Genomic DNA, 25076 nt, shown 5'->3' with positions numbered 1-25076 from the left:
GCATTGTCCAGGATGCTACATGAACTCTTCTACTAGTGCCACTGGATCTTATACATCTGCAAGAACACCCCATTAGAGAAGTATGACTGATATTGCAGCATTCTCTCAGTAGTTCAGTGAAGTCACTGTTATGTGCTGAAGTCCTGAGTGAGTTGGTACAGTTTTAGTCAGGTTCCTTGCATTTCCAGTGAGAGTTCAGTCTCCAGAGAAGAACCAGTTTTGATTCTTGTCAATCTATGAAAAATAGAACTGCAAATCCAATAAATGTATGTTATTTGGCACTGCATAGTCCAAAGGAAGTGAAGCAAGAGAGAGAAAAGAAATAATGAAGAATGAACAGGAGGTAATGAATAAGCAGCAGAAAAAAGTAGAAAAGAGAATGAGAGAAGAGCAGGAATGAGTAGCAATAAATTACAGTTTTATAATTTTGAAGCTTCTTGCATATACTGGAGTGGAAAAACAAGGTGTTGAAAGTGCTACTTTGCTTGTTCCTTGTGTTTACAATGGAACTTGGTCACGTATCTCAGAGAAAGAGTCAATAGAATATTCATACCATTACTCACATCTACCCCTTTGAAGGAACAGAAGAACACAAGATTCAGGAGCAGGTCATTCAGCCCCTCGAGCCTGCTCCACCATTCAATCAGTTCATGGCTGATCTGATTGTGGCCTCAACTCCACTTGCCTGCCTGACCCCCATAACCCTTGTCAATCAAGAATCTAACTCAGCCTTGAGCATATTCAATGACACTGCCTCCACTGCTCTCTGGGGAAGACAATTCCATAGAACAACAACCCCCCCCCAAGAGAAAAAATTCTCTTTATTGCAGTCTTTAATGGGAAATCCTTTATTTTTAAACTCTGTCCCCTAGTTCTAGACTCCCCCACAAGGGGAAACATCCTCTTAGCATGCACCCTGTCAAGCCCCCTCAGGATCCTATACGTTTCAATCAGATCACCTTTCATTCTTCTAAACTCCATTGGTATAGGTCCAACCTGCTCAACCTTTCCTCATAAGATAATCCCTTCATCCCAGGAATCAGTCTAGTGAACCTTCTCTGGATGGCTTCTAATGCCATTATATCCTTTCTTAAGTAAGGAGACCAAAACTGTGCACAGTACTCCAGATGCGGTCTCACCAATGCCCTGTAGAACTGTAGCATAACTTCCCTACTTCTATATTCCACTCCCCTTGCAATAAACGACAACATTTAATTTGCCTTCCTAATCACTTTCTTCATGTACCAGGGCACCCAAATTCCTCTATACTTCTGTAATCTCTAAAGTTCTGCAATCTCTATGTTTAAATAGTATACTGTTTTTCTATTTATCCTCCCAAACTGGAAAAGTTCACATTTTCCCACATTATACTCCATCTGCCAAATTTTTCTCCCCTCACTAAATCTATTTAAATCCACCTGTAGAGTTTTTATGTCCTCTTGACAACTTATTTTCCTACCTAGAAAATTTAGCTACATTACATTCAGTCCCTTCATCCAGTACATTGATAAAGATTGTAAATAGTTGAGGCCCCAGCACTGACCTATGTGGCATGCCACTAGTAACAGCTTGCCAGCCCACAAGTGAGCCATTTATCCTTACTCTCTGCTTCCTGTTGCTAACCAATCCTCCAACCATACTAATATGTTACCCCCATATCTTAAGCACTTACTTTATGAAGTAACTTAAGATGTGGCACCTTGTCAAATGGCTTTTGGAAATCCAAGTATACCACATCTACAGGTTCCCTTTTTCAACATTACCTTTTGCTTGCTTAAAGAATTCTAATAAATTAGTCAAATGCGATTTTCCTTTCACAAACCATGTTGACTCTGCCTAATTGTATTTGATTTTCCAAATGTCTTGCTATTAATAATGGATTGTAGCATTTTCCCTATGACAGACTTCAGGCATTTCACTTGCACTTCCCTCAATTTAGTCTACTGCATTCGCTGCTCCCAATGCGGTTTCCTCTACATTATAGAGACCAAACGCAGACTGGGTGACCACTTTGCGGAACACCTTCGGTCTGTCCGCAAGCATGACCCAGACCTCCCTGTCGCTTGCCATTTCAACACTCCACCCTGCTCTCATGCCCACATGTCCGTCCATGGCTTGCTGCATTGTTCCAGTGAAGCTCAACGCAAACTGGAGGAACAGCACCTCATCTTCCCACTAGGCACTTTACAGCCTTCTGGACTGAAAGTTGAGTTCAACAATTTTAGATCATGAACTCTCTCCTCCATCCCCACCCCCTTTCCGATCCCCCTTTTTTCTAATAATTTATATAGATCTTTTTTTCCCCACCTATTTCCATTATTTTTAAATGTATTTCCATCCATTGTTTTATCTCTACCTTTTAGCCTATTTCGATCCCTTTCCCCACCCCACCCTACCCTCACTAGGGCTAACTGTACCTTGCTCATCCTGCCTTCTACCCTTAATGTCACCTATTAACACATTCCTTAGATAATATCACCACCTTCAACACCTCTTGGTCCTTTCGTCTATGACATCTTTTGGTTATCTCCACCTATCACTGGCCCTTTATCCAGCTCTACTTGTCCCGCTCCCCCACCGCCCCCTTAAACCAGCTTATATTTCACCTCTTTTCTATTTTTCCTTAGTTCTGTTGAAGAGTCATACGGACTCGAAACGTTAACTGTGTTCCTCTCCGCAGATGCTGTCAGACCTGCTAAGTTTTTCCAGGTATTTTTATTTTTGGTTAGGCTAACTGGTCTATTTCTGGTTTTCTGTCTCCTTTGTTTCTCGAATAGCGGTGTTACATTTGCAATTTTCCAATCCACTGACACCTTTCTAGAATCTAAGGAATTTTGGAAGTCCATAAACAATGGATTTACAATCTCTACAGCCACTTCTTTCCAGACCCTAGGATGAAAGCCAGTTTTCCCAGTACTTTTTCCCTGGTGATTATGATTGTTTCAAGTTCCTCTCTCCCTTTTACCTCTTGCTTTTTAAGTATTCTTGGTATGTTTTCAGTGTCTTCTGCAGACAGGCATAAAATCCCTATTGAATGCTTCTGTCATTTCCTTTGCAACTATTAATTTTCCAGTCTCACCCTTTAATGGATCAACACTCATTTTAGTTACTCTTTTCCTTTTTAAATGCGTGTAGAAACCCTTACTATCTTTTTTTAAATATTTCTAGCTAGCTTTCTCTCATATTGTAATTAATTAATTATGGTCTGGAATGCACTGCCTGAGAGTGTTGTAGAGGCAAGTTCAATCAAAGCATTCAAATGGGAATTAGACTGTTCTCTGAAAAGGAAAAATTATGGGGACAAAGTGGCAGAATGACAATAAGTGAAAGGCTCATTCGATGATCCAGTACAGACACAATGGGCTGAATGCCTCTTTCTGCACTGTAACAATTCTAATTTCTCGCTCAATTTTTTTAGGCATTCTTCACTGATTTCTAAAATATGTCCAATCTCCTAACTTACCACTACTCTTCACTGTATTATACGCTTTTTCTTTCAATTTGATACTACCTTTAACTTCCTTAATTGGCCACGGATAATGCATCCTTTCCTAGAGTCTTTCTTTATCAGTGGAATATATCTTTGCTGAGAGTTATGGAACTTCTCCTTATATGTCTGCTACTGCTTCTCGACTGTCCTACCTTTTAACCTATTTTCCCAGTTCGCTATAGCAAACTCTGTCCTCATACCCTTGTAATTGACTTTATTTAGGTTTAAAATTCTAATTTCAGACCCACACTTCTCACTCTTCTCTCCCTCAAACTGAAAGTGAAATTCAATCACGTTATGATCACGGCTACCTAGAGGCTTGTAGAGAACTACAAGGTTGTTAATTAAACCAGCCTCATTGCACACTACCAAGTCTAGAATGGCCTGCTCTGATTGGCTCTAGTATGTGCTACTCCAAGAAATTGTCCTGAAAACACTCTAAGAACTCATCTTTCAGGCTATATTTGCCGATCTGATTTGTCCAATCTATCCATAGATTAAAGCCACTCATAATTACTGCAGTACATTGCTTACAAGCCCCTATTATTTCTCCCTGTATATCTGTCCTACAGTGTGGTTACTGTTAGGAGGCTTATAAGCTACTCCCACAAGTGACATCCTACCTTTATTATTTCTTATCTTAAACTGATCCTACATCTTGATCCTTAGAACTAAGATCATCTCTATTTTACTAATGTCATCCTTAATTAACAGAGCTATCCCATCACCTTTTCCTAGATTCTTGTCTTTCTGAAGTGTAAAATATCCATGAATATTCAGTTCCCAGCCTTGGTCACCTTGCAGCCATGTCTCTGTGATGACTATCAAGACTTATCTATTTCTATTTAAGAAGACAATTCCCCTGTTTAGTTACAAATGCTATGGGCATTCAAATACAGAGCCTTAAGTTCTGCCTTTTTACTATTTTTGCAAACTCTGACCTTTCAGCTTTCAGCTCTGATTATTATTATCCTTATTGCTACCTTGTCCTTTCCCTTTAATTTACCACATCTTCCCCCACGTGACCTCTTTCCCCCTACTATTTAGTTTAAAGCTCTCTCTGCTGCCCTAGTTATACGACTCGCCAGGACACTGGTCCCAGCATGGTTCAGGTGAAGCCCATCCCATCAGCACAGCTTCCACTTTTCCCAGTACTGATGGCAGTGCCCCATGAATTGAAACCCATTTCTCCCACACCAGTCTTTGAGCCATGCATTTAACTCCCTAATCTTATTTGCCTATGGAAATTTGATTGTGGCTCAGGTAATAATCCAGAGATTATTACCTTTGAGGTTCTGCTTTTTAATTTAACTCCCAGCTGCTCATACTCCCTTAGCAGAACCTCTTTCCACAACAACTGTATCCTCCTCCTCCCACTGCAAGTTCCTCTCCAGCCCAAAAAGATGCTCTGAACCTTAGCACAAGGCAGGCATAGCCATCGGGACACTCACTCTTGGCTATAGAAAACTGTGCCTATCCCTCTGACTATACTGTCCCATTCTACCACTACATTCCTATTGAGTGGCTTCATCATGTTGATACCATCATCAGTTTGCTCATCCACCCTGAAGACCCCAGTCTCATCCATACAAGCTGCAAGAACCTCAAACCTGTTGGACAATTGCAAGGGCTGAGGCTTCTCCATTTCTACCTTCTCGATCCCCATACCTGCCTCACTCACAGTCACATCCTCCTGTCCCTGACCATGGATGAAGTCAAATGCCCTAGCCTAAGGTTTGTGATTGCCTTCTGGAACAAAGTGTCCAGGTAACTTTGCCCCTCCCTGATGCATCGCTGTGTCTGTAGCTTGGCCTCCAGCTCAATGACTCTGAACCAAAGCTCCTCGAGCCACAGACACTTACTACAGACATGTTTGCCATGGATTACAATGGTGTCCACCAACTAACACATGCTGCAACTGCAGCACATTACCTGCCCAGCCATCCTAATTATGTTTTAATTAACTAATTAATTCATTTCTTAATTTATTAAATTAATGCTTATATATTTACTATTTCAATTTATGTTCTACCCACCCCAATTTTAAATTCCCTTGTTTAGATAAGATAAATAGGAAATACCAGCCAATTACCTACCTGCTTCCCTGTGATGTCACACCTTGAACTTTATTTCCAAAATCTTGCTCTCCCTCTCGATGCTTGTGGCCCTGTTCATTGCTCCCTTAATTGAATTCAAACTCCACCAGCTGCCACAGTGGGATTTGAACGCATGACCCCAGGGCATTAACCTGGGCCTCTAGATAACTAGTCTAGTGACATTACCACTCCACCACTGTCTGCCCCAATTTATGATTGTCAACCCTCCTGTAATCTCCAGCAATTAAAAATAAATCTCCAGAACACTTCTGTGAACCTAGAATGACAAGGGCAGCATATGCATGGGAACACTATCATGAAGAGATATTAATATCTATAATGATACTGGAAATTATTTTTTTTAAATAGAATTTAGTGGTGTCTATGTGTTGTCTTAACTGGATTAAAGACAGCTAGTCTTGGTGCTTTGATGTATAGTAGTGTGAAATGTAAGTAAGGATAGAAGGTAAAGAGTACATTTGCATTTATTGAATAAAGCATTCAAAAGAATGGGTAAAATCTTGCACCTAGCTGGGTGACACCAAGCAATATTACTAATAAAATTAGTGGGATGAAAATGTTATTGTTAGAAGATGTGACATTAAAAGCCTAGGATACAATGGAAAATTTACATTCAAAGGGGAAGCTAGGTATAAACAGAAAGGAGTTTTATGTGTGCAGGTCAGAGGCATTTAAGATCTCACCAGCCTGTCACCCTGAAACTATGTCTGCAAAGGAACCAAATTGCAAGGAACCCCATTTTGAATTTGTAAGGTCAAATGCACTTTGCCTGTTGTCTGTTTAAAGTCTATGGGTTATTGTTGCCTTGGTGAAGATTTACCTGGGAGTGATTAATTTGGGGATTTGTTTAAAGGTTATTATGGTAGTAATTTGTACACATGTGTATGTGTTTGATTTGTTAAATTAATAAATGTTTAATTTAGTTTTATATAAAAATCTTTGGAGGCGGTGGTCTTATTTCTGAATTCAGAGCTGCATCTCAAACAAACCAATTGAAAATATAGGTTATGACAGTTGTTTAAGTTTCCCTCTTCGATTTAAACAACTCAGCCTTTACCAACTGTTGTGTCATAACAATGCAGGGACCTGCAATATCCCCTCCAAGCCACAAACCATCCTGGCATAGAACTATATCATCGTTCCTTCACTGTTGCTGGGTCAAAACCCAGGAACTCCCTTCCTTACAGTGCTGTCTTTGTACCTACACCAGATGGATGGCAGTGGTTTAAGAAGGTGGCTCACCACTACTTTCTCATCTCGATTTTGGAAAAGTCCCAGCAGATTGGAAAACCTCAAATGTAACACCTCCATTCAAGAAAGGAAGGAAAAAGAAAGCAAGAAACCAAAGGCCAGTTAGCTTAATTGGAAAAATGCTGGAATCCATTATTAAGGAAATATCAGCAGGACATTTAGAAAATCATCACACAATCAAGCAGAATCAACATAGCTTTATGAAAGGGAAATTGTGTTTGAAAAGTTTATTAAAGTTCTTTGAGGATGTAACAAGCAGGGTGGATAAAGGGGAACCAGTAGATGTAGCATATTTGGATTTTTGAAATGCATTTGATAAGGTGCCACACAAAAGGTTACTGCAGAAGGTAAGAGCTCATGATGTTTGGGGCAATATATTAGTGGATTGGTTCACTTACAGGAAACAGAGAGTTGGGATAAAGGAGGCATTTTAGGTTGGCAAATTGTAACTAGTGGAGTGCCACTGGGATTAGTGCACGGGCCTCAACTACTTACAGTCTATTAATGACTTGCATGAAGGGATCGAGTGTACCGTAGTCAGATTTGTTGACGATACAAAGATAGGAACAGGAGAAGGCCATTCAGTCTGTCAATATGATCATGGCTGATCAAACACTTCAATGTCTTTTACCCACACTATCCCCATAACCCTTTACATTATTGTTAATCTATCAATTTCTACCTTAAACACAAACATAGGTAGGAAAGCAACTTGTAAGGTGGACACAAAGAGATATATATATAAGTTAAGTGAGTGGGAATAAAATGGCTGATGGAGTATAATGTGGGAAAATGTGAGTTTGCCCACTTTGGCAGGAAGAATAGGAAAGCAGAATACTATTTAAATGGAGCGAGATTGCAGAATGCTGTGGTTCAGAGGGTCCTGAGTGTCCTTGTGCATAAATAACAAAAGGTTAACATACAGGTACAGCAAGTAATTAGGATGGCAAATAGAATGTTAACTTTTAATGCAAGGGGGATGGAGCATAAAAGTAGGGAAGTCTTGCTGCAGCCGTACAAGACACTGGAGGGACCACACATAGAATACTCCATACAGTTTTGGTTTCCTGACTTAAGGGGGGGTAATATTTGGAGGCAGTTCACTAGGTTGATTTCTGGGATAAAGTTCTTGTCTTATGAGGAAACATTGAGCAGGTTAAGCCTATATTCATTGGAGTTTAGAAGAATGAGAGGTGATTTTATTGAAACACGAGAGATTCTGAAGGGGCTTGACAGGGTACATGCTGAAAGGTTGTTTCCCCTCATGGTGGTATCTAGGATTAGGGACACAGTTTCAGAATAAAGGGTCTCCATTTAAGATGCAGAGGAGGAGGAATTTCTTCTCTCAGAGGGTCATTAATCCTTGGAAATCTCCATCCCAGATAGCAGTAGAAGCTGCTTCATTGAATATATTAAAGGGAGTTAGACGGATTTTAATGGGATGGGATTGGATTGGATTGGGGGGGCACTGTAAGCAGGAAAATGGAGTTAAGGGCATAATTAAATCAGCTATGGTTGAGCAGGCCAGAGGGGCCTAATGGCCTACCCCTGCACCTATTTCTTATGTTCAAGGGCAATTTGGGCAACAAATGCTTTGCTTTGACAGCAACCCTCACATCCAGTTAAAGAATTTAAAAAAAATACTTGGGGACAAAAGTCACATGCGTTAAAAAAAAAATGGTATGTTTTCTTCATTCTCTTAACGATTATGCCTTTTAGCTTTAAAAAAAATTCCACTGGGGGTTGAAGGTTCCTCGAGTCTCACACATTCCGAGTGCATGAGTGGCTGAGGATCCACCCTCACCAATCCTAGGGTAGGTTTCTCTTCCTGCTTCCTCCTCGCACTTTCGGGGATCCGCCTGCTCGTACGCGACATTTCCAAGTCTTACTCCTGGCTCCGTAGTGGATGAGAGTTCGAGTCTGGGACCCGAGATTGTGTGCGTCTCATTCATCACTTTAACTCAATTCTTCTCTGAGGTGAGTTCAGTTTTTTTTTCCCCATCTCTTTGATCAAATTTTCTTTTAACCTGTTTCGTTCTGGCTGAGATTTTAGTTTCCTTCCCTTGACGAATTCCTTTCTGGATCTCCATTGCTCCCCAAACATCAAACCCTAATCTGTTTTCTTTAAACGTAGAATACGATTTTCCGCTAACAAGCTGAACATTGACCAACACGTTTGTGATACGAATTTTATTATTGTAAATCTTTTAAAAATTGGCAGCCGAATCTGGCTGTAAAATTCCCCAAAGTTCGGGCTCCGAAAGCCAGTTAATTAAATGGTTCATTTATATTTGTTTGTCAAAGGCTTGACATAATAACGTAGCCCTCCAGGTTACTCGCTTCACAGGTACAGGTAGTATTGTAAATGCCTCACCTCTGGTCCATCAACAATCTGTTCCCTCTTTAAACAACACCAACCCTGGTCTTTAAACTTGGCATTTTTCAGTTATGTAAAAATCTGACTGATTCGTCGAAATTAAGAGCAGCAGCAAAGCTGATTCTGATTCTGGCTTCACTCGATGTCCAACATACACAAACACAGACATTTCACAGCAGTTTTAGCAGAAAAATATAGCAACAGGAGCAGAAAGCCAGTCTGATCTCTTTTCCATCCACCTCTCCCTCTACCTCTCCCTCTACCCCTACCCATACCTCTTCCTCTACCCCTACCCCTACCCCATCTCTACCTCTACCTCTACCCCTACCTCTACCCCCACCTCTCCCTCTCCCTCTACCCCATCTCTACCCCTACCTCTGCCTCTACCCCTACCTCTACCCCCACCTCTACCTCTACCTCTACCCCTACCCCTACCTCTACCCCACCTCTCCCTCTCCCTCTACCCCCACCTCTCCCTCTACCCCCACCTCTCCCTCTACCTCTCCCTCTACCCCCACCTCTCCCTCTACCCCCACCTCTCCCTCTACCCCCACCTCTCCCTCTACCCCCACCTCTCCCTCTACCCCCACCTCTCCCTCTACCCCCACCTCTCCCTCTACCCCCACCTCTCCCTCTACCCCCACCTCTCCCTCTACCCCCACCTCTCCCTCTGCCCCCACCTCTCCCTCTACCCCTACCCCCACCTCTCCCTCTACCCCTACCCCCACCTCTCCCTCTACCCCTACCCCCACCTCTCCCTCTACCCCTACCCCCACCTCTCCCTCTACCCCTACCCCCACCTCTCCCTCTACCCCTACCCCCACCTCTCCCTCTACCCCTACCCCCACCTCTCCCCTACCCCCACCTCTCCCCTACCCCCACCTCTCCCCTACCCCCACCTCTCCCCTACCCCCACCTCTCTCCCTACCCCCACCTCTCTCCCTACCCCCACCTCTCTCCCTACCCCCACCTCTCTCCCTACCCCCACCTCTCTCCCTACCCCCACCTCTCTCCCTACCCCCACCTCTCTCCCTACCCCCACCTCTCTCCCTACCCCCACCTCTCTCCCTACCCCCACCTCTCTCCCTACCCCCACCTCTCTCCCTACCCCCACCTCTCTCCCTACCCCCACCTCTCTCCCTACCCCCACCTCTCTCCCTACCCCCACCTCTCTCCCTACCCCCACCTCTCTCCCTACCCCCACCTCTCTCCCTACCCCCACCTCTCTCCCTACCCCCACCTCTCTCCCTACCCCCACCTCTCTCCCTACCCCCACCTCTCTCCCTACCCCCACCTCTCTCCCTACCCCCACCTCTCTCCCTACCCCCACCTCTCTCCCTACCCCCACCTCTCCCTCTACCCCTACCCCCACCTCTCCCTCTACCCCTACCTCCACCCCCCTCTACTCCTACCCCCTCTCCCTCCTTTACAAGCAAGCTATTACGTGGGAGGTTCTAAAAAGTGTATTATTCTTAATACAAATATAGGAACAGTAGGCCATTAGGTCCTGCAAGCCTGTTCCTCATCTATTGAGATCCTGTCTATCTGTATCATAACTCCACCTGGCTCCATGTCCTTTATTCTCTTGTCCAGCACAAATCTATTGATCTCAGATTTAGAATGACTAATTGAGCCAGAGAGTGTACTGCATTTGCTGTTCTACAATTCTTTGTGTGAAGAACTGAACTTCTCTGCTGAATGGCCTGACCCTGATTTTAACGTTATCTCTCTCTGTCCTAGAGCCCCTTCCACTCCAGCAGCAGCTCTCTAACTACCATATTAATTCCTTTCAAAATCCCAAAAACCTCTATCAAATCGTTCCTTAACCTTCCACATTCCAGAGAACAGAAGCCTAGTTTGTGTAATCTCTATTCATAGTCTCACATTCTGGTGCACCTCCTGCACTCCAAATGTGAAGATTTGATTCCCTGAAGGACAATCTTGTGACCATTATTTGTCATTTTTTTTAAATTTAGGGGTGATCAATGAGTTAAAAATTCATGGGATGGAATTTTATGCTGGTGGGATTTTATGGTCCCGCCAAAGTCGATGGATTTTTGAAAGGCTCGTCCCTGCCACAATGGGGCTGTAAAATTCCACCCGTAGGATCATCCTGCACAGGAGAGCACTCGGCCCTTTGTGTCTATGTTGGCTCTTTGAAAGATCTATCCAGTTAGTCCCACTCTCCAGGTCTTTCTCCATAGCCCTGCAAATTTTTCCTTTTCAAAGCACATGCAAATTCCCCCTTGAAAGTTGCTATTGAATCCACTTCAATTCACCCTTTCAGGCAGTGACTCCCTGATAAAGCAAGTCACTGTGCAAAAAGATTTCTCCTTGTCATCCCTTTGTTTCAATTAATTTTTACCCAGGTAGAGGAGGGCAAGTTGTCTCTTTTTCTCTCTCTCTCTCTCTCTCTCTCTCTCTCTAAGGGGGCATTGGTGATCATGGATTAGTCCATGATTATGCTTGGCAAGGTACTGCAGTGGTTTGCCATTGCCTTCTGCAGTATGGCTGAGGCTGTGGTCTGCATGTAACATCCTAGAGGCCCTGCAGGAAAAGGAGACGTGGATCCTGTTGGATTGTTCCCTGAGCAGATGGTCAAAATCATTTGGCAGAATGCCTTATCGCCAGAACTTTCAATCAAGCACCACAACATGGCTTTGTTGGTGGTGAGAAAGGCCCTCCCTGTCAGATCCTTCCTACACATCCTGAGTCTCTCCCCCTCTGCATGCTGCCCTCGAGGTGGCTGTGGTGGGGAAGGGACCATTGTCCACCTCCTTGTGGAATGTGCCTTTGCAAACAAGGTCTGGAGAAAGATGCAGTGGTTTTTGTCGAGGTTCATCCCAAGCACCTCCATGACACAGAACTCTGTGCTCTACGGGCTGTTCCCAGGGACACACAGCAAGACAAATGTGAACTATAGCTGGAGGGTCATCAACCTGGTGAAAGATGCTCTTTGGTCTGCCTGAAACTTACAGTCTTCCAGTGCAAAGAGTTGTCCACAACCAAGTGTTGCAGACTGGCACATTGCAAGGTCCAGGGCTACGAGCTGTGGGATGCACTAAAGCTTGGGACGGCCACCACAGAGCCGCTGTGGGGAAAGTCAGTGCCTGAGACCTTTTGGCCATAGTGCATGGATGAGCTGGAAACTACAGAATCCCCTTGGGCTGTATGTCTCACATTGAATGTGTACAGCAAATATTACATGTATCACAATTGAATTGAAGCATCTCAGAGTGCAACATGACCTATGTGGAAAATTTGAATATCATTGCACTTTGTGATGGCCATTTTAAAATGTTTTGTAATGTTCTTTTAGATATTTTATGAATAAAATATATTTTTGCATAAAAGAAAAGACCAGGTGATTCTCCCACTCCTAACACCTGCCATCAGGCATATTGGAAGGATTCGCAGGTTGATTCTCAACCTGTTTATCCATGTAATGAACCCACCTTCCTTGGCTATCAAGTCCTGGAGTAGGGGACTGAACCTGGAGCTTCTGGCTCAGAGGCAGGGCCGCTGTCCACTGTGCCACAGGACCTCCTTCACAAGCTGTCTACTTTCAGTCAGAATAAAGAAGAACCAAATTTGCATTTTTATAGCAAATATTTTCACAGTCCACAAACTACTTCTTTAGTGTAGTTGCTACTGTTATACAGGCACACAAATCCGGATCCAAATTACACACACCAGGGTCCTGTAGACTGCAAATGTGGTTTTAGTAATATTGATTGAGGGATGAATGGGATGTATGCATTCACCTGAGGGGGCAGAAGAAGCATCAAGTTAATGTCTCAGTGGAAAAATAGCACCTCCAACAGACAATTGTCAAGGGCCTCTTGTTCACCGCACCACCTCTTCCTTTAGCCCACCACTATGCCTAGAGTTGTCTAGACCCTAATCTCTGAAATTCCCTCCCTAAACTTCTCTACCTCTCTCTCCCCCATTTAAGCTGCTCCTTAAAACCTACCTCTTTGGCCAAGTGTTTGGTCACCTGTCCTGATATCTCCTCCTTTGGATTGGTGTTAATTTTAGTCGGGTTGCACTTTTGTGAAGTGCCTTGGGATGTTTTCCTACTTTAAAGGTGCTATATTTATATAAGTTGTTGATAATGAAAATGGAGATGAGGAAGTGAAGTTAATTTTAAAAAGTTTCATTGAATTGGATACTTGGTGCTTCAGCCTTAAAGTGGTTTTATCTGGCTTTGATCAACAAAACAGCTGTGGTCTCATGATTCCTGAATCTTGTGATGTTCAGAGAGTTAATCCCCTTGTAGAGCTCTGAACTAGCTGTAAGAAAGAGTTGTTTATGTAATTTGTGCGGTACTGTGGCCCTGAGGCATTAAGTTGCAATTTGTTCACTGGGGGATGTTTGTATTTCAGGGAACAGCGATGACAAATTGCAGGATTTGTTGCTCCCTCCCTAGGAATTAACCTCGCCTTTGTTATCACAAGAGTTTTTGGAAGGTAGAGGTTAAATGCTGCCATTTTATGAAGATGTGATTTAGCTGGTGAGCATGCTTTGAGTCACCTGGCAAAGATCTCCTCATGAATGAGACTAGGCCCCAGAGGTAGTGCCGGAGAGGTGGGGGGGGCAGAGATGGAGGTGACGGAATTGAATTCTAAACTGTTCCATTACTCTGCAGACCATCTGAAAATGATGGGCAGGAAAAGATTAGCTGGACCATCTAGCCCTCCCCACGCTCATGATGGCTGAAGCCACCTAAACATTTCCAACCAGCCACTTTTCCCCCTCACACTCCCCAAACCATCTACAACAACTATGTCATCGGGAAGAGGCAAAAATCCAATAAAACCCCAGGGACAGGGAAGGGAAAAATTGCAAAATTCCTGTGTGACCTACAGCTTTATGAATCAGAGGCATAAGTGCAACCAATTAGAAAAATGTTATGTGACCTACCATTCTCATAGGCATGGGTTGTAGTCAGTTGTAGTCATTTAAGACAGCAGCAGAGACAATCGATGATTTCAAAAGGAAATTGGATGGGTTCATAAGACCATAAGACATAGGAGCAGAAATTAGGCCATTCGGCCCATCGAGTCTGCTCCGCCATTCAATCATGGCTGATAAGTTTCTCAACCCCATTCTCCCGCCTTCTCCCCGTAACCTTTGATCCCCTTACCAATCAAGAACCTATCTATCTCGGTCTTAAATACACTCAATGACCTGGCCTCCACAGCCTTCTGTGGCAATGAATTCCATAGATTCACCACTCTCTGGCTAAAGAAGTTTCTCCTCACCTCTATTCTAAAAGGTCTTCCCTTTACTCTGAGGCTGTGCCCTTGGGTCCTAGTCTCTCCTACTAATGGAAACATCTTCCCCACGTCCACTCTATCCAGGCCTTTCAGTATTCTGTAAGTTTCAATCAGATCCCCCCTCATCCTTCTAAACTCCATCGAGTATAGACCCAGAGTCCTCAAACGTTCCTCATATGTTAAGCCTTTCATTCCTGGGATCATTCTTGTGAACCTCCTCTGGACCCTCTCCAGGGCCAGCACATCCTTCCATAGATACGGGGCCCAAAATTGCTCACAATATTCTAAATGTGGTCTGACCAGAGCCTTATAAAGCTTCAGCAGCACATCCCTGCTTTTATATTCTAGTCCTCTCGAAATAAATGCCAACATTGCATTTGCCTTCCTAACTACCGACTCAACCTGCAAGTTAACCTTAAGAGAATCCTGGACTAGGACTCCCAAGTCCCTTTGCACTCCAGATTTCTGAATTCTCTCCCCATTTAGAAAATAGTCTATGCCTCTATTCTTCCTACCAAAGAGCATGAGGGAAATAAACTTGCAGGACTACAGGGCTAGAGAGGGGGAATGGGACTGACTGGATTTCTCTACAGAGAGCTGTAATGGACTCCATTGGCCAACTGGCCTTCTTCTGGTAACAACACTATGACCACTCGGGAGATTAGAACCAGTCAGGAGATCACACGGACCAAGTGTTATCTGCAAAGATACTTACCTTCAAGATACCATCCTTGTCCCAGTCAAAAAGCTGTCAGGCTTCCAAGTGACTGCACACAAACAGCACACACCATAGCAACCAGTTATGCACATCAGAGAGCATGCTCTTCCACCCTTACCAACAACCATGGCCTTGCCACTGTGTCCTGAATCCAGGATGCTATACATGAACAAACTGGGGAGAGACTTGACTGAGAGAGACAGAAGTCACAGGCTGTAAAGAGCCTACACCAGAAACAGGAAGCTGATTAAAATGCATGTCAGATTGGATGATCGCAATGTGTCATTTGCATTGTGAAAATATTATTTAAATGTATGTCTGTGCTTTGTGGGATAAAAATAGAATCAATATCAAATTGCTTTATTATCTTCCAGGAGAAGTAGTGACTGGAATTGTTCTCTGTTAGAAACACAGAACCTTTTGTTACGATCCCAGCCGAGGTTACCACTGGACAAGCTTAATCCCAGCTTGATAGATGCTAACTTTTATTTGTTTAAATACATGGAGAGGGGCTACTGAGCAGAGTCACTGGAGTCAGCTGATAAACTTTTAACAAAAGCATAAAACATTTATCAAGCAAGAAAAGATGAACTATATTACAATACTCCTTCACCCACAACTATACCTTGAGAGATATATACCGATTTGTAAGGATAACACGAATTACAAAAGCTATCTTGTACTCTAATATTCACAGTAAGTACACCGTCCATGTAAACCAATTGGGGACCTGTGGTCAGACACACCGCACTCTGAAACTAAATGACTGATACCACCTCAGCCAGATGCTATGAATCTCTCCTCAACTACCCCCGGACGCTTGTCGCACTGTGAGCCAACTAGTCTCACTGAACTCCGTCTTTCACATAAGGGTTTCCAATCTCCACTTTCCAAGCACTCGCCTTGGAATCTTCTCCCAGACCAACATTTTCTCTCAGACGCCTTCTGCAAGGGTTGACGTCCAGGGTTTCGAACTCTCCTTCCAAAGTTCCTCTCCCCTGGATCACCACATGCATTCAAACTTTCTTCCACACACTCTCTCTCACTGACTCAGCTGTCAGAAGTACACCATTGTTTCACATGCCCATAGCAAAGAGTTAGAGACCTTCAGTTGCCTCTTTGGACCTTCTGACTTCTCACAAGCCTTTATATTGCTTTGACTCTGCTTCCTGCAGCTTGGAGCCTTTCTCTACCCCTCGCTCTTAACTTCACTTTACAGGACTTTTTCCTGATTCCCGTCCTTCCTTTGACTATAAGGTCTTCTTGGGACTTTCTCCTGTTCTACTCCCGTGGATTCTATGGACTTTCTTCTTTAGCTTGGGACTGGATTTCTGCCCCCATTGCTCCAGTCTCTCCCTGGCAGCAACTTTCAACCGATTTTAGCTTGGAACTGTCTATCTGAGTCTTCTAGGTTGCTTCAGCCTGGCAGCTGTCTTCAAAACTGAACTCAAAACTGCTGTTTCTAGTTTCTTGTGTGTGTATCTGTGGGAGGGACCTCTCTGGAACCCCTGTTGCTAGGCTTTGGCCCAGTTTTTCTACTCTTGTATTTGCTTAGCTTCTCTTACAGCGTAAACTCTTATTAGAAATGCGGGCACCTTTTAAAGTGAAACTAAAACTCAACTTTACCTTTTCTTAACACACGGATACAGAAATACAAATCAAACTTAAACATTAAAGCTAAAACTCATTCCTAACACCCACCAATACCAATATAACATACTTAAACTATTTATATTTCCTAACACTTTAGGAACAGGAGCAGACCAGTCACCCCCTCAAGCCTGTTCTGCCATTCAGTTAGAACATGACTAATCTTTGGCTCAGCTCATTTACCTACCCCTTGCTACACTTACCTAACCAAAATGTCAGCTTTGAAAGCTTCAATTATCCCCCAATTTTCAGTGTTTTGGACGAGAATAACCCAAATTTCTACTACCTTTTGTGAGAAAAAATGCTTCTGGATTTTTTTCCGAAATGGCATAGACCTAATGGGCAATAAATGTTGGCTTTGCTAACGATGCCCACATCCCATGAAAGAATAAAAGAAAAATGTTAAGATTCTGTATGTTTGTCCTTGTTTCCCTCACCAGAGGAAACAGTTTCTCTGAACCTAACCTATCGAATCCTCCTAACATTTTAAAGAGCTTGATCAGATCACCCCTCAAATTTCTATACTCCGCTCCCAAGCTACCTAATCTTTCTCACTCCCAACTGCCTGAGGCTAAACCATTTGCAGCTTTGGCATTATATTTGGCCATGAAATGAGTATCCAACCACATATCTGCACCATCACTAAGTCCGCCTATTTTCACTTCTGAAACATTGCCCAGGTCTTCCCCTGCCTCAGCTTCTCTGCTGCTGGAACCTTGATTCATGCTTTTATTGCCTCTAGACATGACTATTCCAATACATTCGTCGCTGGTTTCCCATGTTCTACCTTCTGCAAACTTGATGTCATCCAAAACTCTCATTCTTGTTTTCAAATTCCTCCATGGTGTTGCCCCTCCCTATCTCTGTGAATTCCTCCAGCCCCCCAACCCGCTGTGATATCGCACTCATCTAATTCCAGCACATTGAGCTTCTCCAATTTTCATCACACCATCTTTGGTGGCCATGCCTTCAGCTATCTAGACCCTGAGTTCTGGAATTTCCTGCCTAAACCTCTCCACCTCTCTTTCATCCTTGAAGATGGTCATTGAACCTTACCACTTTAATCAAAATTTAGTCATCTGACCTAATATCTCTTTATGTTACTTGGTATCATATTGTTCCTATGAAGCGCCTTGGGACGTTTCATTCTTAAAGATGCTATATAAATACAAGTTATTGTTGTTATTGCCGTTCAAGCCAGGTTTATGCAACCTGTTCTCCCTCTATGCCCAACATTTAGTTCTTTTCCGCCAATTTCATCACCGTCATCTCCTGAAGGCACTGACTCCTGCAGGGGTATGTTTTCATGAGCATAGGCCAGCCTTCACTGCTCAATGTTAGCCCAGAGCCTATGGTCGATTTTTCTTTCTACCACCTAGGCATTAAGTATCATTTGCACAATCACAGAGAAGAAACTTGTGCGGAAGGATTATGTGCCTGGAGGGGAACCAAGCTGATTATCCTTCCATTGGATTGGAGATGACTATCTGAACTGTCTCTTGATACCACACATGAATCACACAAGTTCACAACCTAAAGCTTGTCTTATCTCAGGCCACAATGTAATTAAGAGTTTGTTTTTCCAAATGACTTCAAAACAAGCTGGAACATGACCATTACAACCTTTTTATGTAAGGTTTGGCAGGAAAAGTGTTTTCAAGTAGATATTGTTAGTCAGGATAACAAATACTCAAGGTAGAGAGAGGGGATGATTTCAACATGCATTTTCATTTACACTATGAATTCAAAAGCAATCATTGTTCCCTTAAACAAAAACAAAAATTGTTGGAAAAAGTCAGCAGGTCTGACAGCATCTGTGGAGAGAAAGACAGAGTTAACGTTTCGAGTCCGTATGATTCTTCTTCAGAACTAAAGAGAAGTAAAAATGTGGTGAAATATATACTGTTTAAGGCGAATGGGACAGGTGAAGCTGGATAGAAGGCCAGTGATAGGTGGAGGCAAAGGAGAGATTGCAAAAGATGTCATAAACAGAAGGTCGAAGGGGTGTTGATGGTGGTGATACTGGCTAATGGGGGTGCTAATGGTGACATTAAGAGTAGAAAGCAGAATGAGCAAGTGACAGATGGCCCTAGTGGGGGTGAGGGTGGGGTGGAGGGAGGGAACGATGTCAGAAAAAAGATCGAAATAGGCTAAAAGGTGGGGATAAAACAACGAATGGAAATAAATTTAAAAATATAATAACAATAGAAATAGGGAAAAAAATATATATAAAAATTTAAAAATAAATATTTGGAAAAAGGGAATCAAAAAGGGGTGAGGATGGAGGAGAGAGAGTTCATAATCTGAAGTTGTTGAACTCAATGTTAAGTCTGGAAGGCTGTAAAGTGCCTAGTCAGAAGATGAGGTGCTGTTCCTCCAGTCTGTGTTGAGCTTCACTGGAACATTGCAGCAGGCCAAGGACGGGCATATAGGCATGAGAGCAGGGTGGTGTGTTGAAATGGCCAAGCGACAGGAAGGTCTGGGTTATGCTTGTGGACAGACCGAAGGTGTTCCGTAAAGCGGTCACCCAGTCTGCGTTTGGTCTCTCCAATGTAGAAGAGACTGCATTGGGAGCAGCGAATGCAGTAGACTAAATTGAAGGAGGTGCAAATGAAGTGATGCTTCACCTGAAAGGAGTATTTGGGCCATTGGATGGTGAGGAGGGGAAAGCAAAGGGGCAGGTGTTGCCCCTTCTGCGATTGTAAGGGAAGGTGCCGTGGGAGGGGGTTGAGGTGTTGGGGGTGATGGAATGGACCAGGGTGTCCCGGAGGGAACGGTCCCTACGGAATGCCAACAGGGGAGGGTGAAGGGATGACGTGTTTGGTGATGGCATCATGCTGGAGTTGGCGGAAATGGCGGAGGATGATCCTTTGAATGCGGAGGCTGGTGGGGTCATAAGTGAGGACAAGGGGGACCCTATCATGGTTCCAGGAGGGAGAGGAAGATGTGAGGGCAGACCATCGGAACAGATGCGATGGAGGCGAAGGAACTGAGAGAACGGTTGCATCTGTTCTGATGATGCCTCTTTCCAAAACACAGTGTTTCTGACATGTCTCCCTTCTTCCTTAACCGAGGTTTCGCACCCACGGTGGTTGGCAGGACCCTCAACTGTGTCCGACCCATCTCCCGTGCCTCTGCCCTCACACCTTCCTCTCTCTCCCGGAACCATGATAGGGTCCCCCTTGTCCTCACTTTTCACCTCACCAGCCTCCGCATTCAAAGGATCATCCTCTGCCATTTCCGCCAAGTCCAGCATGATGCCGCCAACTCCAGCATGATGCCACCACCAAACACATCTTTCGTTCACCGCCCCCCCACCCCCCATCGGCATTCTGTAGGGACCATTCCCTCCGGGACACCCTGGTCCACTCCTCCATCACCCCCTACACATCAACCCCCTCCCACGCCACTTCCCATGCAATCGCAGAAGGTGCAACACCTGTCCCTTTACTTCCCCCCTCCTCACCGTCCAAGGGCCCAAACACTCCTTTCAGGTGAAGCAGCATTTCACTTGCACTTCCCTCAATTTAGTCTACTGCATTCATTGCTCCCAATGAGGTTTCCTCTACATTGGAGAGACCAAACGCAGACTGGGTGACCGCTTTGCGGAACACCTTCGGTCTGTCCGCAAACATGATCCAGACCTTCCTGTCGCTTGCCATTTCAACACTCCACCCTGCTCTCATGCCCACATGTCCATCCTTGGCCTGCTGCAATGTTCCAGTGAAGCTCAATGCAAACTGGAGGAACAGCACCTCATCTTCTGATTAGGCACTTCACAGCCTTCCGGACTTAACATTGAGTTCAACAACTTCAGATCATGAACTCTCTCCTCCATCCTCTCCCCTTTTTGATCCCTTTTTTCCAAATATTTGTTTTTTAATTTTTATATATGTTATAACTATCATAAATATATATTTATATTTTTCCCACCTATTTCCATTATTATATTTTTAAATTTATTTCTATTCATTGTTTTATCCCCACCTTTTAGCCTATTTCGATCTTTTTTCCCACACCATCCCCTCCACCAGCCCCCCATACCACCTCCACTAGGGCCATCTGTCACTTGCTCATTCCGCTTTCTACTCTTAATGTCACCATTAGCACCTCCTTTAGCCAGTATCACCACCATCAACACCCCTTTGACCTTTTGTTTATGACATCTTTCGCAATCTCTCCTTTGCCTCCACCTATCACTGGCCTTCTATCCAGCTTCACCTGTTCCACCCCCCCTTAAACAGTATATATTTCACCACATTTTTACTTCTCTTTAGTTCTGGAGAAGAGTCATATGGACTCGAAACGTTAACTTTGTCTTTCCCTCCACAGATGCTGTCAGACCTGCTGAGTTTTTCCAGCAATTTTTGTTTTAGTTTCAGATTTCCAGCATCCGCAGTATTTTGCTTTTATCTTATTGTTTCCTTGAATATTGATTAGATAAGATTTATTTCTTACCTTATTACTGATACCTCATCTTGATCATCTCAAAGGGGCCTCAGAAATTACAGGTATATTCCCCAAACAGGACACTGAAATGTTAACCCTGCTTTCTCCTCGGGCTGCCTGACCTGCTGAATGTTTCCATGTTTTTATTTAAGGTACCAGAAGGATGGGTTTCGATGGATCAAATGGCCTTGTCTCATTGCTGACTTCACACAGGGCTGGGCATTGTCTATCTGGAATGCTTCATGTGCAGTAATACATGATTGAAATTGAACAAAATATTTATATATGTGTAATTGATAACTCTTGTCCATTTCAGTGCAAAGGTTGGACCAAAGAATGGCTCTGTATCCATCACTGGAGGATCTGAAGGTCTCCAAAGTTATTCAGGTCAGTTATGATGATTTTTAATGCAGCTTCAATACTATTTAAGAGATTGATGATTGATTGAGGACAGTCATTTAAATTTTGATGAATTCAGGCCAGTCTGATAGGGTTTTTTTGTTTTTTCTCAACTGGTTGCATATCAAATTAATCTTTGGTCAGTTGCATCCTGATACCTAAGGGGACGCAGCACAGGATGTTTTAGAACTAAGCTGTCAGTCTCAATCGTAGAGTCCACCAGAAGGCTATTACACTAGACCAGCAGAGCGGACAGAGTTTTATTCTTCATCCAACCTATGGAATGCTTGAGCAGTAATATACTGAAGAGTCATGAATGTAAGTTTACGTAACATAGAGGAGGAGGTGGCACTTGAGGAGAAATTACAACTTGCCAAATGCAAACACAGGGAACCACTCAAGGACTGTCTGATGCTAAAGACAGAGGTTGAAAAACTGTAACATGTGAAGGAATATCATGAATTACTTAAAGACGTCAGTTAGCATCCATGGTAAATTGATGTGTAAATCATACAGGCTTAACAAAGAGTCATTTTTGGCACCGGAATCCCATGTTAATGACAGAAAGGAAGCATTAGTTTAGAAAATATTTGTCAGTAACAGAAATGAAAGGATTGCTAATGAAGAATATAAATAGAGAGGTACAGACAAGGAAAGTGGTAGAGAAAGTTAGAACATTGTTGCAATAAGTAATTCAACAGGGAAATGTGAAGTCAATTCACAGAATCACAGAAACACACATTACAGAAGAGGCCCTTCGGCCCATCGAGTCTGCACCGACACGTGAGAGACACCTGACCTGCCTACTTAATCCCATTTACCAACATTTGGCCCATAGCCTTGAATGTTATGACATGCCAAGTGCTCATCCAGGTACTTTTTTAAAGGGTGTGAGGCAACCCGCCTCCACTACCCTCCCAGGCAGCGCATTCCAGACTGTCACCACCCTCTGGGTAAAAACATTTTTCCTCACATCCCCCCCACTAAACCTCCTGCCCCTCACCTTGAACTTGTGTCCCCTCATGACTGCTCCCTATCCACCCTGTCCATGCCCCTCATAATCTTGTACACCTCGATCAGGTCGCCCCTCAGTCTTCTCTGCTCCAACGAAAACAACGCAAGTCTATTCAACCTCTCTTCATAACTTAAATGTTTCATCCCAGGCAACATCCTGGTGAATCTCCTCTGCACCCCCTCCAGTGCAATCACATCCTTCCTATAATGTGGCGACAAGAACTGCACACAGTACTCCAGCTGTGGCCTCACCAAAGTTCTATGCAACTCCAACATGTCCTCCCTACTTTTGTAATCTGTGCCTTGATTGATAAAGGCAAGTGTCCCATATGCCTTTTTCACCACCCCACTAACATTCCCCTCCGCCTTCAGAGATCTATGGACACACATGCCAAGGTCCCTTTGTTCCTCAGAACTTCCTAGTGTCATGCCATTCATTGGAAGGAGTAATTTGACAAGGAAGTATTCAAAGTGTATCACCTCACACTTTTCAGCGTTAAATTCTACCTGCCACTTATCTGCCCATTTGACCATCCCGTCATATATCTTCCTGTAGCCCAAAACTCTCAACCTCACTATTAACCACCCGGCCAATCTTTGTGTCATCCGCAAACTTACTAATCCTACCCCCCACATAGTCATCTATGTCGTTTATATAAATGACGAATAATAGGGGACCCAGCACAGATCCCTGTGGTACACCACTGGACACTGGCTTCCAGTCACTAAAGCATCCTTCTGTCATCACCCTCTGTCTCCTACAACTAAGCCAATTTTGAATCCACCTTATCAAATTACCCTGTATCCCATGTGCCTTTGCCTTCTTTATAAGTCTCCCACGTGGGACCTTGTCAAAGTCTTTGCTGAAATCCATATAAACTACATCAACTACGCTACCCTCATCTACACACCTGGTCACATCCTGAAAAAATTCAATCAAATTTTTTAGGCATGACCTCCCTCTGACAAAGCCATGCTGACTATCCCTGATCAAACCTTGCCTCTCCAAGTGGAGATAGATTCTCTCCTTCAGAATTATCTCCAATAGTTTCCCTACCACTGACGCGAGACTCACTGGCCTGTAGTTCCCTGGCTTATCTCTACAACCCTTCTTAAATAGCAGAACCACATTAGCTATTCTCCAGTCCTCTGGCACCTCCCCCGTGGCCAGAGAGGAATTAAAAATTTGGTCAGAGCCCCTGCGATCTCCTCCTTTGCCTCCCTCAGCAGTCTGGGACACAAATCATCCGGAGCTGGAGATTTGTCCACTTTTAAGCCTGCCAACACCTCCAATACCTTGTCACTCCCTATATCAATTTGTTTAAGAAGCTCGCAGTCTCTCTCCCCGAGTTCCATACCTTCATCCTCATTCTCGGGTGAAGACGGATGTGAAGTACTCGTTCAACACTCTACCAATGTCCTCTGGCTCCACCCATAGGTTGCCCCCTTGGTCCCTAATGGGTCCTACTTTCCCTGGTTATCCTCTTCCCATTGATATACTTATAGAATATCTTGGGATTTTCTCTACTTTTACCAGCCAGAGCTTTCTCATATCCCCTCTTTGCTCTCCTAATTGCTTTCTTAAGCTCCACCCTGCACTTTCTGTACTCCACTAATGCCTCTGCCGATTTGCTCCCCTTGTACCTGCTAAAAGCCTGAATATCTCTGGTCATCCATGATTCTCTGGGCTTGTTACTCCTTCCTATCACCCTAGAGGGAACTTGTTGAGCCTGTACCCTCCCCATTTCCTTTCTGAACACCCCCCACTGCTCTTCTGTGGATTTCCCCACAAATAGCTGTTCCCAGTCTACCTTGGCCAGATCCTGCCTTACTTTACTAAAATCCGCTCGCCCCCCCAATCCAAAATGTCTTTTTGCAATTTGTCTATTTCTTTGTCCATAACAAGCTTAAATTGTACCATGTTATGATCGCTATCACTAAAATGCTCCCCCACCACCACCTCAGCCACCTGTCCGGCTTCATTCCCCAGAATTAGGTCCAGCACTGCACTGTCCCTTGTTGGACCCTCTACATATTGACCTAAAAAGTTCTCCTGTATACATTTCAAGAAATCCACTCCATCCAAGCCCTTAACACTATGTCTATCCCAATTAACGCTGAGAAAGTTGAAATCACCTAATATAATTACCCTATTGTTATTGTTTTTACACACCTCTTTGAATTGTGCACATATTTGCTCCTCAATTTCCCGCTGACTATCTGGGGATCTATAATAAACACCTAACAATGTGGCTGCTCCTTTTTTATTCCTAAGCTCTATCCACAAAGCTTCTTTCAATACCCCCTCCAAGATATCATCTCTCCTTACTGC

At 43.7% G+C, this 25076-nt stretch overlaps 1 protein-coding gene across 1 annotated transcript in view; it reads left to right on the top strand.

Moving 5' to 3' along the window:
* Nucleotides 1-8696: 8696 nt before the first annotated feature.
* LOC144688377 (syntenin-1-like) overlaps nucleotides 8697-25076 on the top strand; it is a 43103-nt gene continuing 26723 nt past the window's right edge. The window contains exons 1-2 of the mRNA XM_078554849.1: nucleotides 8697-8835; nucleotides 21648-21718. Of these exons, the coding sequence (XP_078410975.1) occupies nucleotides 21668-21718 (51 nt within the window). The 5' untranslated portion in view covers nucleotides 8697-8835; nucleotides 21648-21667. The remainder of the gene's footprint in view (nucleotides 8836-21647; nucleotides 21719-25076) is intronic.

This window comes from Cetorhinus maximus, chromosome 13 (assembly GCF_964194155.1).
Source record: "Cetorhinus maximus chromosome 13, sCetMax3.hap1.1, whole genome shotgun sequence".
NCBI classification, from domain to species: Eukaryota; Metazoa; Chordata; class Chondrichthyes; order Lamniformes; family Cetorhinidae; genus Cetorhinus; species Cetorhinus maximus.
The sequence above is the reverse complement of the archived record's forward strand: the minus strand, read 5'-3'. Positions and strand labels throughout refer to the sequence as shown.